Below are 19190 nucleotides of genomic sequence, written 5' to 3' on the forward strand. Positions count from 1 at the left end.
GAAAGCTGAAAATCACCAGAAGAGCAAAAACAAAAAGAATTGTTAGAAGGAAATGGATGACATATCAGCATGCGGTAAGGCACATTCTTCTGTTTATGATATATCATACAGCTAGACCTATAATTACGACAAGACATTTCCAAGCAATAGCCTATTGACATCATATCCCGGAGATAAGTCAGTAATTCGAGTAAAATCGCAGGCTTCGCTTATCCCGTGCGAATGCGCCACAGAAATTCAGATGTGTTTGGGGGGTGGTAATTTAAAATCCTCAGCTGCTAATGATTTATTTTTAGACTTTATTTAACCAGGAGAGAACCTCCCTGAGATTAAAATCTTTTACATGAGTGTCCTGGCCAAGATACAAGATACTTCTCTCTGTTTATGTCTATAGCACTATTCGCACGTGATTAGTACTATCTGGGGACCTGGTGTGATTTAAAAATTACCCCGCCACATCTGAATTTCATGTGGCGCATCTTTCGCACGGGATAACCGAAGCCTGTGATTTTACTCAAATTTACCGATTTTCAGCTTTCACTTTCTGCAAATTGTATAGTTGTGTATAGCGATATGACCCAGCACCCAAAGTACTATCAAAACCCTCCAAACCAGCCTCCATTCTTCGCGAAAGATGGATAAAAAGGCGCACATGAAACAAAAACCTTGAAAAAATGATATACGATCAGGCCAAATCACAGAGATGCCGATTCGCATGGGACTCATATTATCACAGGACCTTGGTGTTCAGGAAATATGGTAGGTAATTTGCGGGGGAATTTTTACTTTACAAATTACAGACATGGCGGATTCGCACGGGATAAAGATCTCAGACAACCTCCGCAAATGTTACAAGTTACTAGAGGTCACCAGGTAATTATTATCCCGTGCGAATAGGGCTTAAGACGAGTCACGCAAGTACCCCGTTACTCTGCAGCGGTTGCATCTTCAATAGTCAGAATATCAACACTTATTATAGGTTATACTGTAGTGATTCAGTATAAGACCAAACATGGTTTGGAAGATGGATTCATAATGTACTCACTTATTAAATAAATATTTGTACATTCTGAAAAACTATTTTTACAGAGTACGTTTGCGAATCAGCATGGATTAGAAAAAGTCACTTGGTTGAAAAATTGCGCCATCTAGAAGAATATCTGTGGTGCTGCCAAACTATTGCCAAAACTAGAGAAGCTCATGCAAGATATTCAGAGAATCGAGACGTCACAAAATCAGATTTTATTACTTTTTAAAAACAAATTGGTTGCCAAAATACAAATAGAAGAACAAAATAAAAGAACAAGGTCACAGTGGAAGAACTTTCTCAGCTTAATTTTAAACCTTATTTCTACTAGATAGCAGCTGCAAAACACGTCATGGTTACACTTTATTTCGATAGTCACTTTAGACATTCTACTAACTATACGTAACTTTTCAACTACATGTCAACTAACTGTCATTAGAGTATTAGTAGGCTGTAGTAGACTGTCAGTAGACTGTTAGGTTATGGTTAGGGTTCGGGTTAGGAGAACAAGTTGACATGCAGTTGCTAAGTTACTTATAATCAGTATAATATCTGTTGGGGGACCAACAAAATAGTGTTAGCAGATATTAAGCAGACAGTCTACTAATACTCTAATGACAGTTAGTTGAATGTCTAAAGTGGACTATCGAAATAAAGTGTTACCCAAGTCACTGCTAAATTGCCGCAGAACACATTCACTTTTCCAGAGCAATTTCATCTCTCTGTGATGTTTGTCAGAGTCCATATTATGAAAGGTATAGTATTAACAGCTGCTATTTAGTAGTTATGAAATATTTTCATAATATCGCTCTGCACAATGTGAAAATATGAGAAATAAGAATATGAAACATGATTGTAACATATACAGAAAATATATACATACAATTGTGGTCAGAATTATTGGCACCCCTGGTAAATATGATCAAAGATGGCTGTGAGTTTGGAGAAAACCTGACAAGAGATCAGAGCCCATTCCTTCATACAGGATCTCTCCAGATCCATCAGATTCACAAGTTCATGTTGGCGCTTCTCCTCTTCAGTTCAGCACTCATTTTCTATAGGGTACAGGTCAGGGAACTGGGACGGTCATGGCAGAAGCTTAATTTTTTGCTCAGTGACACATTTGTGTTAATTTTGATGATTTTTTTTGATCATTGTCCTGATGGAAGATCCTACCACTGCCCATTATAAGATTTCTAGCAGAAACGGTCAGGGTTTTGAATTTTTCTATCTGTTGATAATTGCTAGAAGTCATGATGCCATGTGTCTGAACATAAGAAGTCCAGGACCTCCAGCAAAAAAAAAGGCCCACAAAAATAAAGATTCAGCAATATATATTTAACCATGGGGTACTTATCCCTGTTTGTTGCAAAAAAGCCTTTTTAAAAAAAAAAAAGTTGCATCTGACCATAGAACTAGGTCCCGTTTGCCGTTTGAAGACGATTGGATATGCTGGAGTTTGTTTTTAGATGAGCGAAGAGGATTTTACTTTAAATCCTCCCACTTAACATGTGGTATTGTAAGGGTTGTTAGAATTTGAAAAATGTTTTTTTTTTTGTTGGTTTTCTGACCCCAAGACTCAACTGCAATTCTCCAGCTGTGATCCTTGGAGAGTCTTTAGCCAGAGTTTTCCCTCCTTGCCATGCAGTTGGACGATACAGACACTTTTCCTGTTCCAGGCAGATATGTAATATAAAAAGTTTGTAATTTTGTAAAGTTGATATGAACTTAATTCCACCCTGATGGTGGAAATGTTTTTTTTTTAACGCCTTTTGGCTATTTACTTCCACTTTCTATTTTGTGATGACCGATATGGGTTTTTTGATGGCCAATGCCGATATCTTAGAGAGCAGGGTGGCCGATATAAAGCCGATATATATATTTATATATCAAACATATATAAATATATATATTTATAACATATATATATATATATATATATACACATAAACACACACTTTATATTTATATAAATCAATATAAATTAAATAAATGTAATAAATATTTAAAATAAACATGCTTAGGCCCTATACTTTAGATGCCAACTTCTTGAATCTGCAATCCTATTACAGTATTTTTCACAAACAAAGTAATTGTTTAAAAATATGTGAATAAAAAGGAAGTAAACACTGTAACAGGGCACTCAGTAATATGGTAATTTCATGCGCACTGATAATCTGATGATATTTTTTTCACTTTGACATGGTAACGCTAATTTTACATACATCACACAGTGAAAACGACATGAATATGACACAGTGGGCAACTGGATATAGCACAGCATATTTTAAAATGAAGGATTTAAAGTTTTTCGATCGCGTCTCCTGTGAAGCTGATCTTCTGTTCACATTCACTCACTTCACACGGACCGTCACTCGCAGGAACACGTTTATGCAGGCTACAAATGCACACTTCACAAGATATCACAGCTGGATTCGATTAAATCTGCAAGGTTTGTGAAATTAAATGTTTATTAGATATTCAGAGATTTGTTTAAATTTTGTAGATGCGCATTTGCTGAATGTTGACGGTAAATGAGAAAGTATTTTAGCCTGATTGTTTGCCTTTTCGGTTACAAATAATATAAACGCAAACACATTACTTTTTCACATACCATTTACTTTCTTTGATTACCAGTTCTGTAGCCACCGGTTCTGTCTAACAAACTATTAGATATGACTGACAGAGAGACGGAGAATGTGAGTGAGCGCGTTGAGATCTGTTTCAGGCGCTGCCGTTCTCTTCTCAGGTGCTGGTGTTCTCAGCGCCGCCCGTCAAAATAAAAGTCCCGCTTTTCATTTACCAGGGGTGCCAACAATTCTGACCACAACTGTATAAGTTTTACATTACATTATTCATTTAGCTGACGCTTTTATCCAAAGCGACTTACAATTGCTATATATTTCAGAGGTCGCACGCCTCTGGAGCAATTAGGGGTTAAGTGTCTTGCTCAGGGACACATTGGTGTCTCACAGTGGATTCGAACCCGGGTCTCTCACACCAAAGGCATGTGTCTTATCCATTGCGCCATCACCACCACCATAACTATCGTTATACACCCCGTTTTACTATCTTGTTTCACATTCTTATTTCTCATGTTTTCAGAGAGATTTCAAAGAGTGCAGAGATTAATGCAAAAAGTTTTCAATATCTTAATGCATCATGTCTAAACAGCAAAAACAAGTTGTTTGAAATATGGATTATTATTTAATAGACTATTGTTGCCACTTTTACACAAATGCCACATATGTGCAAGTAATGAAAAACTCCACAAAGAAACAAAACATCTCTTCATAAATCGCTTTAAGGTAACACTAGTTTTCTAAACTATTTTGACCTTCCCCAAAGGTTCCCATTGACAAACAATCAAAATTCACCACACATTTTAGCCAATTATCCAACTTTTGATTAATCTGAATATCAAATTATTTACTTGCAAGTCTTGTAAGTGATGGATCTGAACATGAACTTTGCTTAGACAACTTCAGGCAACGTTTTTTCTTATGAGTGTGTAGACTAGATAATTGGGTGAAACTCTTTTCACAGTGTGAGCACTTGAACTGTTTCTCTCCAGTATGAATTATCTGGTGTTTTTTTAATGCGCCTGATGTAATGAAGGTCTTCCCACAGTCAGAGCACACATAAGGTCTCACACCAGTATGAATACTCTCATGCTCTTTCAAATGTTGCAGTCGTGTGAAACGCTTTCCACAAAAAGAACAAATGTGAGGCTTCACAGCAGCATGAATTTTAAGGTGTCGTCTAAAGCTTGATTCCAAAATAAATGTTTTATCACACTGATCACAGCTGAACGACTTCACTCCAGAGTGAAAGTGCATATGATCTTTGAGAGTGCTTTTGGATGTGAAACGGTTTCCACACCGAGTGCATGTATAAGGCTTCTCTCCAGTGTGAATTCTCATGTGTCTTATAAGGTTTGATTTTTGTCCGCTACTCTTTCCACACTGAGTGCATGTGAACTGTTTGTCTCCAGTGTGAATTCTCGAGTGTCTGTTAAGCTCTGATTTAGTCGTGTAACTCTTTTCACACTGAGGGCATGTGAATGGTTTTTCTCCATTGTGAGCTCTCGTGTGCACAATTAAGTCCTCTTTGCGAATGAAACTCCTTCCACACTGAGTGCATGTATAAGGCTTCTCTCCAGTGTGAATCATCATGTGTGTCTTAAGGTGTGCTTCATGTCTGTAACTCTTTCCACACTCAGAGCAGGGGAATGGTTTTTCTCCAGTGTGAATTCTCAAGTGTCTGTTAAGGTGTGACTTAAATATGAAACTCTTTACACACTGACAGCATGCATAAGGCCTTTCTCCAGTGTGAATCCTCATGTGCACATTAAGCTTTGATTTATGAGTGAAACTCTTTCCACACTGAGTGCATGTGAATGGTTTTTCTCCAGTGTGAATTCTCATGTGTCTCTGAAAGTTTGATTTACGTACAAAACTCTTTCCACACTCAGAGCAGGTTAAAGATCCTTTGACTCCAGTTTTTCCAGCTTGTATTGGTGTGAAATTCTCTTCAGTCTTTGAAAAGACTGCATTTTCATCATTTTTGAAATGAGGTTTTTGAAACAGATGTTGCTTGTCTTCATTTTTACATGTCAGTTCTCCATATTCATAAGTGAAATGAGGTTTGTCTTCATTCACTTCGATCGGGTCTAAAATGAACATATTAAATTCAATTAAAAAAGGACAGTTGAGAATCAAAGAAATAAAGTTGATTCTCAATTTAGCACAAATCTAGTTAACTACTGAGTATGTAAGTATCTAAGATAAACTGACATATAAAATGCATCCAAAACTAATGTTAATCATCAGTCAATAAAGAGTAAAGGAAAACACCAACCTATTTGTTCCTCTGTATCTTCATCTTTTATTCTGCAGGGTTCTTCCTTAATCTCCATCTTTACAATAGTATGTCCGTAGTTTCTCCTGGAGTAATTCCTCCTGCTTGCTTCTTCTCCTGTGGGAAGATGGGAATATTCCCAGCATTTAAACTCTCATGAACGGCTGTGGGAGCTTCACTGACTGAAGGAGTGAATTGTGGTCGCTGGTGCTTATTTAGCAGATGATCATCACACTTACAATCACTTTGTATTATCCAGCTTTAAATGTAGAGGCAGTAATTTTCAGAGAGGCTAGCAAAAGCGAGCTAGCTTTGAAAACATAAGATTCCACCCTCCCTTCAGAACATTTTCAAAGCCTTGCCTCCTTCAAAAGAGATCAACTGAAAATCGGTTTTATGATATTTTCCCCGCTATTTAAGCATTTACTCAATCGGGTATAGGTTTTTTAATATTGGATTCACCAATAAATTGCGCCATCTTGTGTGCGTTTTGAGAACTGGGCGCAAGACAGCCATTAAACCACTGCGTTTCAGGGGAGAGGAGTCAACAAAGGTGTTCAAAGATAAAATAACATGCCTCTCAAAGGGATAGTTCACCCAAAAATGAAAATCAGCCCATAATTTACTCACCCTCAAGCCAATCCTAGGTGTATATGACATTCTTCTTTCAGATGAATACAATCAGAGTTATATCAAAAAATGTTCTCTTCCAAAGTTGATGAGTGTGAATGGCTGTTTGATTTTGGAAATCCATTAAAACGCATCTATTCATGATTTAAGTGCTCGACACGGCTCTCCGGGGGTTAATAAAGGTCTTCTGAAGTGAAGCGATGCACTCATGTAAGAAAGATATCCATATTTAAAAAAGAGTAACTCTTGAACTTGACGCACAACGTAATGACGAACAGCCATTCACTCTCATTATCAAGCTTGGAAGAGCCAGGACATTTTTTAATATAACTCAGATTGTATTAAGGGGTTGACATACTGGGACGAATATACGCGCGTTATTCACCAGCGTTTTTCAACGCGTTTTTTGTGTTCACACCCAAGCGATTTTTGTGTTCACACACAAGCGATTTTCGCTGACGATGAGCCGAGTGAACATGCTAATTCATTCCCTGACATTAGATGGCGCTTCATGTAAACACAAACAATGGCGATTGTTAAACGTTTGTTGGAAAAAGTTACAAGCCTATGTACATGAAAGACAATTAAGTGAAATTAACCTCATCATCAAGGCCCATTTGCTCTGCAATACAACTCCATAACAGTTCTCTTATCAATATTTTTGTAGTCGCTGTCGCGTTTGTCATACAGTTCCTTATGTTCCGACACCAACGAGACCAGCAGCTCTACATTTATCTTGGCTTGTATCTTCCTCGTCTTCTTCCCAGCAGTGTGTAGATGCTACTTGGCGTATATCTTCTTCGCCGTTACATATGTTGTGCTCGGCAAGACCATTTTGTGTTTGAGCGCCCACAAGTTGTGTTTTACTGTCACTTCAGAAGCTTCAGACACGTGAGTAAAAGCCCCAATCTCATTGGTCGGATAGTTTTTGACGCGGCGCGTCGAACCAAAAAAATTATGCTTTTACGCGTGGCATGTTTCGCGTCGGTGTGCACACTCACATTGGCGCCCTCTGTTTAATCACGAGGCGCGAAATTCGTCCTGGTGTGAACAGGCCTTTACTCTGAAAGAAGAAAGTCATATACACCTAGGATGGCTTGAGGGTGAGTAAATTGTGGGCAAATTTTAATTTTTGGATGAACTATCCCTTTAATTAAAGGTGCTCTAAGCGATGTCACACATTTTTTAGGCCAAAACATTTTTTGTCACATACAGCAAACATCTCACCATCCGCTAGCTGCTTGTCCCCTGAACACGCTGTAAAACAAAAAAAAAAAAAACGCGGTCTCTGTTGACACCCCAGGCTCCAAAAACGGCAACAAAAACAAACTGGGCTAACCCGCACCACGAAACAAACTGTTCCAGCCAATAACCGACAATAAGTATTGGGGGGGGTTAGTGTGCGGAGGAGGCGGGTCTAGCTAGCCTCCGTTTTGTTTGACAATACTTTAAACGTCAACAAGAAGTGACGTCACCCGACATCGCTTAGAGCAGTGTTTCCCAAACCTGTCCTGAAGGACCACCAACACTGCATGTTTTCTGTGTCTCCCTAATCAAACACACCTGATTCAACTTATCAGCTCAATAACCCATGTGATAATGAGCTGATGAGTTGAATCAGGTGTGTTTGATTAGGGAGACAAAGAAAACGTGCAGCGTTGGTCGTCCTTCAGGACAGGTTTGGGAAACACTGGCTTAGAGCACCTTTAATCAAGGCTGAAAATTACGACCATTTGGGTCGCATATGCTCCCGAAATTGAATCAAATAATTGTCATGGTGCTCCCTTTTATGTAGAAATGCAGCGGTCGACTGGCCATAAATACCTTGCACAAAAAGTTGGTAACTTCTGAACTGAATTTTATTGATGATCAACCTATAAATTATTAGGCTTAGAGAGCATCTTTCAAAAAATCCATTGCAGACCTTGACCTCAAGCCAGATGAAGAGAAGGATTTGCTCATCAAATATCTCGGAAGAGAATCATCGAAATAGGTATGAAGAATTAAATCAGTTAATATTAGGCACCCATTTGGAGGTCTATAAATGGTTTGGGAGAGGCTCGAGGAAAATGTATGGTAAAGATCAGCTTGCAGAGCTGGAGGCAACCAAGCTGGATGGCTATTTTTTCATGTATTGTCCTACCTTGACACTGAGCCAGATTGTGGCCCTTAAAACGCCCTTATAATATCCAAGTAGTACAAGAAAGTACAAGAAAGAGCATTCTGTGGCTGTCCCACCATTATATGTGCTTGTTGACTTTAGCAGAGTCACGAGACAAATGTGTAAGGGAGGCAGCCCCTGTGGTAAAAACTGGTAGAAAGTGGTCAGCAAAGAAGTCTGTAGTAGAGGCAAAGGCTGACCTTCAAATTGGGGATATCGTGGGACAGGTACAGCATGGAAGAGGGGGTTTTGGGCTCAGTTTAGCTCCTGCTAAATGGCACAAGGCAGGCCCAGCTCAAAGGAGGAATCTGGTAGTCAACGAGGTGCAAAGCAGGAGAGGATGAGATGTATAAAGGCCATTTCCCAGGCCAAGCAGGGAGAGTGGATGAGATGGGAGAGTGTGGAACAACGCAAAATGGGCTGGCAAGACCTTTGGTCAATGGAAGAGAGTAGGATCAGCTTCCTTATTAGGTCAACATATGATGTTCTCCCATCACCGCAGAACCTAAACCTCTGGGTAGGAGAGGATCCCTCTTGTCCTTTGTGTTCATCACCTGCCACATTAAGGCACATTTTGACAGGATGTAAGGTGGCTGTTAGCCAAGGTCGGGTTACTTCGGCGCCATGACCAAGTATTGCGATGTTTGGCTTTAGCATTGGAAGGCAAGTGTAGTATGACCAATAAGTTGCCGCCTGTTCTAACAAAACATTACACGCAGAAGACAATATTCCTCAGCCCAGGCGAGCAACCACCAAGAAAAGGTGCTAACACCAATTCTCGCCCAGGACAACTGGAAGCTGCTAGGGACTGGAAGATGCTGGCTGATCTTGATCAACGGCTTATTTTTCTACCTGAGATTGCCACCACTAACCTATGACCAGATATTGTTTTGTGGTCTGGATCAGCACGCATTGTTCAACTGATAGAGTTAACAGTGCCATGGGAGGATGCGGTAGATGATGCATATGAGAGGAAGAAACTGCGGTATGCTCATCTGGCCACTGAAGCAGAACAGCGAGGATGGAGAGTCCAGGTTTATCCAGTGGAAGTGGGTTGTCGAGGTTTTGTGGCACACTCTACAACCCGGTTCCTCAGAGACGTCGGATTCAGTGGCCAAGAGTTGCGTCGCACAGTAAAGAACTTATCTGAAGCAGCAGAAAGGAGCAGCAACTGGCTGTGGTTGAGACGGAAAGATTCTAGCTGGCTGTGTACAGGCCGCCATGCTACGGTTTCGTAGAATTCTTGAAAACTTGAAGAGTCTGTTGGTTTATTCGTATAGGTTGTATAGTATTTACAATCGTTACGTTCCTGTGTATTTTGCGTGAATGACCGGTGGTTGGGCAGATATTGTGTTTTGCGGTAGGTGGTATGCCATACGGAACCGTTGCAACTGAAACTGCATATTAACGCACCAGTGGGGCTCGACAGCCTTAGTCAAACGGGTTGGCGCGTATGGTTGGGTTGCGGAGAGATTGTGAGATTGTGGTTAGGTCTCAGCAGCAGGAGGGATGTAGAGGTCAGTAAGCTGGGCTGAGTTTAGTGGGGGACGGAGGGGGGTGACTCTGGGACGCCGGAGGGGGGTGACTCTGGGACGCCAGAGTCACTGTCGAGCCCTCTTGAGGTGTCGTGGGCTAGTCGACGAAACACTGAGGACGGAAGGTGCCCACTTGAAGACCCTAGAGATGTCCCCTACTCAGCTCAATCCAGACGGTTGTCATGGGGGGACCACACTGTGGTTGCAGCCGTTGTGTGTGCTGACGCGTGTTAACACTAGACAGAAGGAGATTAACATCACCATATGGAAAGAAGTGTAAATGGATGGAGAAGCATAGGTTACTGTAAAGCTATGTCTTAGTTGGTGCTTATCTTGGCGAAAGCCGAGTAAAAATCAGCATGAAGTTTTAACATCTACTCTCGTGTAATGGAAATCATTCGTTAGGAAGCTAAAACAAGAACAGATCCTAGACTTAATATTTTTTCTTCAGTACCACAAAAAAAAGACAGATCAGATAAATGCAGTCAAGCTTCAATAGCTGCTCATAAAACCCAAGTTAACATGTCTGTGAAAAGAGATGCAACTGACAGGATAAATCATCCACTAAAAACATGCAGAGGCTTTAGAGCAAAAAGTCTTGAAGACCGCAAACAGCTTCTTAAGGAACTATCAGCATGCTTTAGGTGCTGCTCCTCTATGGATCATATGGCAAAAAACTACAAAGCTGAAATCCATTGCAGTGAATGTGATCGTGATCATCATGTTTCAGCTCTACATCCTAGCCCAGCACCCTGGAAGAAAAACATCTCTTCTGTCTAAGAAAATAGCAGGGAAGAAATTGAATGAACTAATCAAGAGGTAACATCAAAGTGTACTGAATAGTGTTTATTTGGTTAAACACCTGACCATTCACCACAGGATTTATAAAACCCTTCCCATCAGCAGCGCCAGTGCCGAACGAAGTTTCAGCCGTCTGCGGCTCATTAAGACATGCGTTCGTGCATGGATGAGGCCAGACTGTCAAATCTTACCTTGCTGTGTGTGGAGCGGGACATACATATTGACAAGGACAAAGTGGTTGGCAGATTTGCCACCATGATGAAGATTTAATAAAGGACCATGATATGTACAGGTGAAACTAGAAAAATTAGAATATTGTGCAAAAGTTCATGCATTTCAGTAATTCAAATTAAAAGGTGAAACTAATACATTTAGTATATATAACTATATACATATGCATGATCATACTTTTCAGAGGGCCGACATTTCTGTATTTAAAAATAATTTTTTTATTGATTTTCAGTATTCTAATTTTCTGAGATCTTGAATTTGGGTTTTTCATTAGCTGTAAGCCATAATCATCAAAATTATAACTTTTGCACGATATTCTAATTTTTCGAGTTTCACCTGTATATAATTTTGTTAAGATTTATTTGTTCTGGAGGATCGTTAAGCAGACAACAAAATGGTAAGAAAAAAATGTTAAGAAATTTTTTTTAGTTTTTAGTTATGAATAAGTCACTCAGAATGTTATAAATCAGTTGTTTTTCTCAAAGTTTATCCCAGTTTTCATGTAGCACCTGTAGCCTATGGAGATTTATAAGTGATCTAAGTTTGTATTGACGAACAAAGAAAACAGTTTGACAGTCAAGTAAAAATGTTTCAGCACCACGGACAGCGACGTCTGATCGACAGCGATGGTGCTGAACAGGCCAAGTGCGCTCAATCAGTGCCACACATTATATAATTGACATGGCACTATTTTATATATATATATATATATATATATATATATAAAATAGTATATAACATATATAAAATATAACATTTTTACTTGACTGTCAAACTGTTTTCTTTGTTCGTCAATACAAACTTGTCAAAAAATGTGGCTTTTCTTTGTGTTTTATTTAACATAAGCTTACTTGGCTCAACAAGTTACACATTATATATGCATTCATCAAATAATTTACGGGTTTTTCTAACGGTTTTAATTTTAAAATGACTGGGTAGCAGAGGGCCCCATGATGAAGCTCCACCCCCACTGTAGTGAGAGTCTAGCTCCACCCCTGGTGTCGAGTTTAAGTCGTTATTTTAGCCTGGCTTCAGAAAGGTAGTGTAACGATTGAAACAAATCAGACACAATTATTTGTTTTAGGTAACAAATAATATTTAAAACTCACTCTGGGATCTGTGGTCCCATCCCCCAACATGAGCAAGAAGGATCTTTGGTTACCATGACTACGATCAGATAAGTTGGTTTTATTGCTGGGAAGAATGTCCAAACGGAAAAGACAGAAATAGACTCTAAAACAAACTTTGCTGCATTAATCAGAGACGAACGGATCTATAAATGAACATGCACCCCAGAAAATTGTGTGAATGATATACTGTTTTGTGTAGTGTGTTTTAATTCTATTAATGTTTATTTTTGATACTGTGGATTATTTTGATAAGAAGCAACGGTCAATGTAACCTCACCTATACAATGTTTGGTCTCTATAACTTGGTAATTTGAAGATCGAAATGACTGTGTACATGATATGTCGATAACAACAACATTAGTATTACAAGAATCTTTCATAGTATCATCAGCTACCACCCATCCAGCGTGCACATGCAAATGAGCACCCTTGAAACAAAGAGCCATAAACCAAATTCTCCCGCCTGGAACTTCCACCTTTCTTATTGGCCGAGCCAGCCAGCCAGCCAGCCAACACACACACACACACACACACACACACACACACACACACACACACACACACACACACACACACACACACACACACACACACACACACACACACACACACACTTGTTTAAATACATTTATGTTGTTAATAAGTAACAATAAATTGTTGTCGTACCAGCAATATCTCCATGTTTTGTTTTTCGCTGTAGAAATCTCAAATGTCATGATTTGCCAATGAGAGTACAGAGACATGCAGGATTCGTATTAAAATAGTCTTTTTTGCGGCTTAATATTCACAGACACTAGTCAATATCACCAGATGCGTTTTTAGGTACCGAAATGTGGCACCGCTTGATTTAATCTGAATCTGTACTAGTACCGACGTAATTCGGTCGGTGCCCTTAAAAGTACTGAGTTACTCGCGAGTATCCAACCCTAGACGAGACACTTATCTCACAAAACGAGACGAGACACGAGATTGGGTTTACGAGAACGAAACTAGATTTTTGCACATTTAATAGAAAATGCATTTTAAAATGTTTTACCTTAATCGTTTAATGAATGTCATTTCAGTTCTACTTTGAGTTTGAATTATAATATGCAGTAAAAGACAAATATATACTAGCACTGTAAAAGGTTTTGCCACAAACTCAACTGACTGGCTTCTCTTCTGTATGATTTCACATGAGTCTATTCAGACCTTACTGTACCTGAATTATGAGCTTCCATAACTTCTGACTGAGGCTGTGTGTGACCTGCTAATTGAACTCATCTCCACAAATTGAACATAGAAATAAAAACAGTATAAATAAAAAAAAAAAATAATCTTAAGTCTTAAGTGCAAACAATAAGTGCAAGTGCAACCATAATTAAAATACTCTTTCAATATTCAAAGTGCAAACCGAGACCAAAACAGAGACCAGAGCCACAACTACACAGTCCACAACTACACAGTCCAGAGATAAGTTTGATATTGGAAGATGGGCTATTGTATGCAGCATAATTTGCGCGCATCAGGGAGCTTGCATTTACTTTCACTTTCAAATTCTTGATTGCGCGTAGTTTATTCCGTACTGGCGGTGCTGAGCACGCATTCTACAAGATAAGGGGCTGTTCACACAGAACTTGTTTTTTTTTTGTAAAACAAGACGCTGGAAGTGGAATGGGGAAAAAACGAAAGGTCTCGAGAGCCGTTTATTAAAAGCTGCGCAACGAATCATCCGCTATTGTCATGCGATCACTGAACTGTGATTCCTGCTAAACTGTGTGCGATTTCAACTCGTATTGGATGATCAGAGTAGACGTTTACATTAGTTTACAATAGGACTGGGTAAAAAATATCCATTTCTCGATTTTAATCGATTCCATCTTTACGAACCGATATCGATTCTTAAATCCCAAGAATCGATTAGTCATCCTGTTTTCAGTTGATGAATTAATGGAACATTGTAGCACGCATCCCATCCAATAAACGCAATAATCTTTGTGCTGTTACTATTGATATGAAACAAAGTCTCAGATTTCAAATTACATCCATTTTCTTATGAAATTCAAAAACATAACCGTTTTGGCGCTGTGGCGTGAGATCGCTCTGGCGCAGCTCAGGAGAAGCAGCAGCACATGATCTTCTCTTCCGCCTTAATAATACCAGTTACAGAGTGAAATAAAGAAGAATGAGCATCTGAAAGTGTGTTTAAGGATTTCGATAAGTTGTGCTCTATCTTTTTTGTCACATGGAATCGCTCAATCAGTGTTAAAACCGTGGAAAGACGTCAGTAAAACAGCTTGTATAGAGCATCACAGTCCCGCCCACAGCCGTAAGTAAGAATTCAATACAATTTCTCCATTGACAGTTGGGGTATAAGCCATAAAAACGTAAACATACATGGTAGACTTAAAACCAGCTATGGCTGTACTAAGAGATTGTATATGCTCATATAAACACCATTGGCCTCACACATTTCTGAGTGCTTTATTAAACAGAAATTTGCTGTTGGTGTATTAGCCTAAAACAACATGCTCGCCAGATTGTTTATCTAAATAGCCCTATGTTGTTAGAATTTACTGTTTACCAGGTTTTTGGTAATTTCCTTGATTTAATTTTTTTATTCTTTTTTAAATGAAAACTAACATCATAAAGTATGATATTTGTTTTACTTTGAGCAATTCTGGAGCTATAATTGACTCTTCTTAGGAGCATATAAAACAAAACAGCTCATTGGAAAAAATGAAATGTAATATTGTAGTAGTTATAAACAAACATATTTTAGTTCAGATTAGTTTGAGGGCAGCAATTGTATTCATAATGTCAAAATAAAACCGACGTAATGTTACTTGAAGGCATTATAGCCTACTATTCCTGCCAAACTTCCATGGTTGCAGTTAGTGTTACTACAGTAAATCCATGGTGAATGTTGCTAATCTGTGGACACTGGATAGTTAATTCATGGCACAATGTTTCTTTCTGGTTTCCACGTCAGTGCTGGTTGATCCGTTAATAACGGAGAAATGTGAATGTTTCTCACTAGATCTCGCAGCGATGTTATTACTTCTGTGGCAAATTCAAAATCTTCCTTTACTTGATCTCTTATTAGTGCTGTGAAGTAACAGTGTAGCTTGATCAAGATCGGCTCGCGCTGCTTTGGTCCAAACTGATAAACAGTCCTTCAACCACACAATAACGAGCAGTTTCGTTCGGCTTGCATTACGTTTGCCATTTGATGTTGGGCAATGTTGTGGTGGCTCCGGCGGATTATGAGCGCGCTTACCACGCGCAACGCGCCTACATTTGAAATATCGAAATTTTGGTCGGCAGGAAAAATGGCCCTTTTTGAATGGCCATGATTTATTCCCTTATTTTCCCCTGAGATGGGAGAAATAAGGATTTAAGTGTTCCACTTCCTGCTTGTTATGATGTAAAAATCGTCATTTTGCGTCATAAAAAGCAGGAAGTTCCATTTCTTTGAATAAGGGTTAAGACTACAAACACTAGCTCATCATTTATTCAGGGGGAGGGGCCCATTCACGCTACAGACCTATTACAGATCAGTGGGTGGGACTTCACTTGCCAAAACTAATAGCAATATCCGCCATCTTGTTTGGAAGCTAAGCTAACAAGCATTGTGGAGCCAGATGGGAAGTTACGACAATGATGGAAGGAAATAAACATGATATGGAAGAAGATGATTTTGAAAGTCTTCTGCTCAAATCCGATGTTCGTGGCTATCTTTACGGGCCGCAATACAGCGAAGTGTCGGATTGCCGTCACGAGCGGGTAGAACGACAGGACCAGTCCGCCTCAACTCGAGTCAGTGCGGGCTCCTCTTCCGTGACAGGCAGGTCTTCTGAAATATCCAGCTCCAGATTGCCAGTACGGCGGGCACCAATAAGTTGAGGAAGCTATTGTTGTTACTTCAACATAAATAGAAACGAGGAGTATTTCAATAATGATTTCGGCAACAAAACTAGATTTTTTTTTTCTGTGAAATGAATTTCAAACTCTGGCGGCACCCAGCCTTGTAGACGGTAGAGTGCTTTCTCTGAATCTGATAGGCGGATACCTCCTCAGCGTTGTTCTGGATTAGTGGGAGTGGCTTGCGGAGCTGTGCAATGTGGTGCATTGTGGGAGTTGTGGTTTTCAGAACAAATGCACTCTGAAGTTACTTTCTGTCTTTACTCGGTCAAGAAGGCACCAAATTCGAAAATTGTATTATATTTCGACTACATATATGACCCACTTTCAATAAAGATGAATGTTCCCACGGGTGAAATGCTCCTTTAACTGCACATTCACTATATAAAATTTACTGGAGGAAAAAGTTTGGGTGGCCAGCCTCAGATTTGGAAGTCGCTCAAAAGGCTCTTTTGAGTTCAGCCGTAGCTGGTTATCCTCAGGCATGCTCTAAAACTCTTTAGATACGGATTTTACCAAAACGTCAATGGGAGAAATTAATGGGAAATTTACTTCCGGCACCTAAGCTCTCTCGGGCTGTGGGCAGGACTGTGATGCTCTATACAATGTCATGTAACGTCACATTTACCTCAGAAAAACCATATCCAGTGACCGGCATGAACTCGTTAATCAGCTAGAAAAATTAACTCTAGAGAGGAGCATTTTGCTAAATACATGCACCATCTTACATATTCATTATAATTTATGTTCTTCAATATTTAATGCATGTTTGAATTATTCTGGCAAGTTTTTATGACAGCCATCATTTAAATGTTTATATTTCATATAACTTTATTATTAGAAAAATAAATAAAAGTGTAATTTAAGTGTTTGTATACAAATCAGTAAATCTTTACCTTCAATATTAGGCTAATGAAACAATTTTAATGATACAACTGACTCCCATAGTTTACAGCATGGGTTAAGAGATTTGTTTTCCTTGAGAAAATATGTCATGTATTGTACCTGGTATCCAAAATAATCAATATTGAATCAAATCGAATCGAATTGCAAGCTTGTGAATCGAAATCAATTTGAATTGTGAAATTTGTGTCAATACCCAGCACTAGTTTACAATGGTTTTTATTTTTATAAAAACAGCAAAACGACAGTGTGCTGCAGAGGGTACTGTAATGTATGTAATGTACAATGCTAATTTCCCCCTTTTTCACATTGCGATAGACACCTTTCAACTTGACGAGAAATCTTGTCACGTTTTAGTCTCGCAAGATCTCGTGGCAATTAATTGTTAATTAACTTTGTATAACATAACAGACATTTAATGCTCAAATGAGATATGTTACATAAACGCTTGTTGTAGTTTTGTTGCTTGTTGCTAAAAATAGAGATAAACTCACATAGTCTTTATGAATGTATTTTTCCTGTTGTTAATATGCTGTTGCTATAAAAAGATGCAACTGGGATTATTAATATACACTAAAGCATTAATGTTTTTTTTAAAGCAGGCAGTTTAGAATGTTTTATTCTTTAAAAAACTAAAATTGTAAGAATTATTATATTCATTACCTAGTTATTTACCTTATCAATGATTTTGATCAATTGTCTTGTATTAAATAAGACACTTGAGTGCAGTATATTGTTTTTACACTCTTTCAGACCATTTATTGATGTAGAAGTGTTGTGTTCAGTATGTAAAGAGGGGTAAAATTGCAGAAATTGCAGTATTTAAAAAGTGTTAAAACAGTTTGTTCAGGTCATTGCTGTAGGCTAGACATAGGCTAATGGTCAAAAAACAGAAATAAAACAAATAAATATTTGGTTCTGTATATCGGTTATCAGGCACATAAACATGCAAATAATTGGTATTGTTTATGAAAAAACAGCGTAACAAAAAATGTTTCTGGAACAAATTGACTATCCTGCTTTTAAATACTCAAACAACTGTTTAGAAACAATTAAACTCCTCTAGCCCAATTTATACGTTGCTCTTACATTATATGTGATTTATTCATCACAATTTGTTTTACCAGGTTTCATCATAAAATGAAAACACAACATAATCTTCACAAATTGCAATAACCAGTCTGTAACGAGTTTACGTTTAAGAGCGTAATGAACAACATCAGTCGGTTCATTTCTGAATCAACTGACTTTAGTCGTTTGGATTTAAATTTCTCCTAACAAATGATACAATGAATGTACTCACAGTCTGAAAACAGCAGATTTAGAGCAGAATGAACGGCTGTGTTCAACGTCTCGTGTTTGTATGTGTTTATGCTCCCTTCCCTCGCTCACTTCTCTTCTTCTCCTAGACTCGGATGTGTGTCATTGCTTCGGTTGCTCGAGCGCCTCTACTGGCGGAAACCAATCAACATTCAACTATTTAACAATAATAGATTGGAAAAGATACAAGACAATCAAAGATTGTCATAAGATCTGCTATCTTGTTTGAGATTATACAAACACTATCTATCTCCCCATGTTTGAGTTGGGATAAAGAATCAATCTTCATAATATCTAAGGAGTTCGCATCTGTATAACTTCTGGACTCTATCAATTGTTGTGTGTCACTGATGTTGACTTAATATAAAGCTTGGCTTCATTTTAAAGTTAGATGGTACAAGTTTCATTAATAAAACACGTGAGAGAGTTATTACATACGAAAAACAGCGTAGTGTAAGTTGTCTGATTTAGATTTCTCCCAATAAAATAATCACAGTCTGATAAACCGGGATTTAAATCTTGTATCTAATCTACAGTATGACTGGCGTAGCCACGGGTCATACCTAAAATAGATGCAGAATTATTTTTTAAAGTTTTAATAAAAACGTTTCCTAAACTTGGACTATTGTTGTTTACTTAATATTTGTACATTTAAAATGTATTTTAACTTTTAAATTATTATTTAAACA

General features: G+C 38.5%; 1 protein-coding gene and 1 pseudogene across 4 annotated transcripts in view; one reads left to right on the plus strand and one right to left on the minus strand.

Moving 5' to 3' along the window:
* Positions 1 to 19190, minus strand: part of LOC143741160 (uncharacterized) — an 89285-nt gene that overhangs the window by 49644 nt on the left and 20451 nt on the right. The window contains exons 2-3 of one of the 3 annotated variants that reach the window (XM_077233563.1): positions 5888 to 6004; positions 4215 to 5699 (exon numbers count right to left, since the gene is read on the minus strand). In XM_077233563.1, the coding sequence (XP_077089678.1) occupies positions 4453 to 5699; positions 5888 to 6004 (1364 nt within the window). In that variant the 3' untranslated portion in view covers positions 4215 to 4452. Of the gene's footprint in view, positions 1 to 4214; positions 5700 to 5887; positions 6005 to 19190 lie in introns of those variants that run through there. The other 2 variants (XM_077233566.1, XM_077233568.1) reach the window with 2 other exon arrangements.
* The window catches only part of LOC143741201 (uncharacterized), a 267182-nt pseudogene that overhangs the window by 11572 nt on the left and 236420 nt on the right, over positions 1 to 19190 (plus strand). The window lies entirely within an intron of this gene.

Source organism: Siphateles boraxobius, unplaced genomic scaffold (assembly GCF_051911475.1).
Source record: "Siphateles boraxobius isolate OS27281-9 unplaced genomic scaffold, OSU_SipBor_1 18, whole genome shotgun sequence".
Classification (NCBI taxonomy): domain Eukaryota; kingdom Metazoa; phylum Chordata; class Actinopteri; order Cypriniformes; family Leuciscidae; genus Siphateles; species Siphateles boraxobius.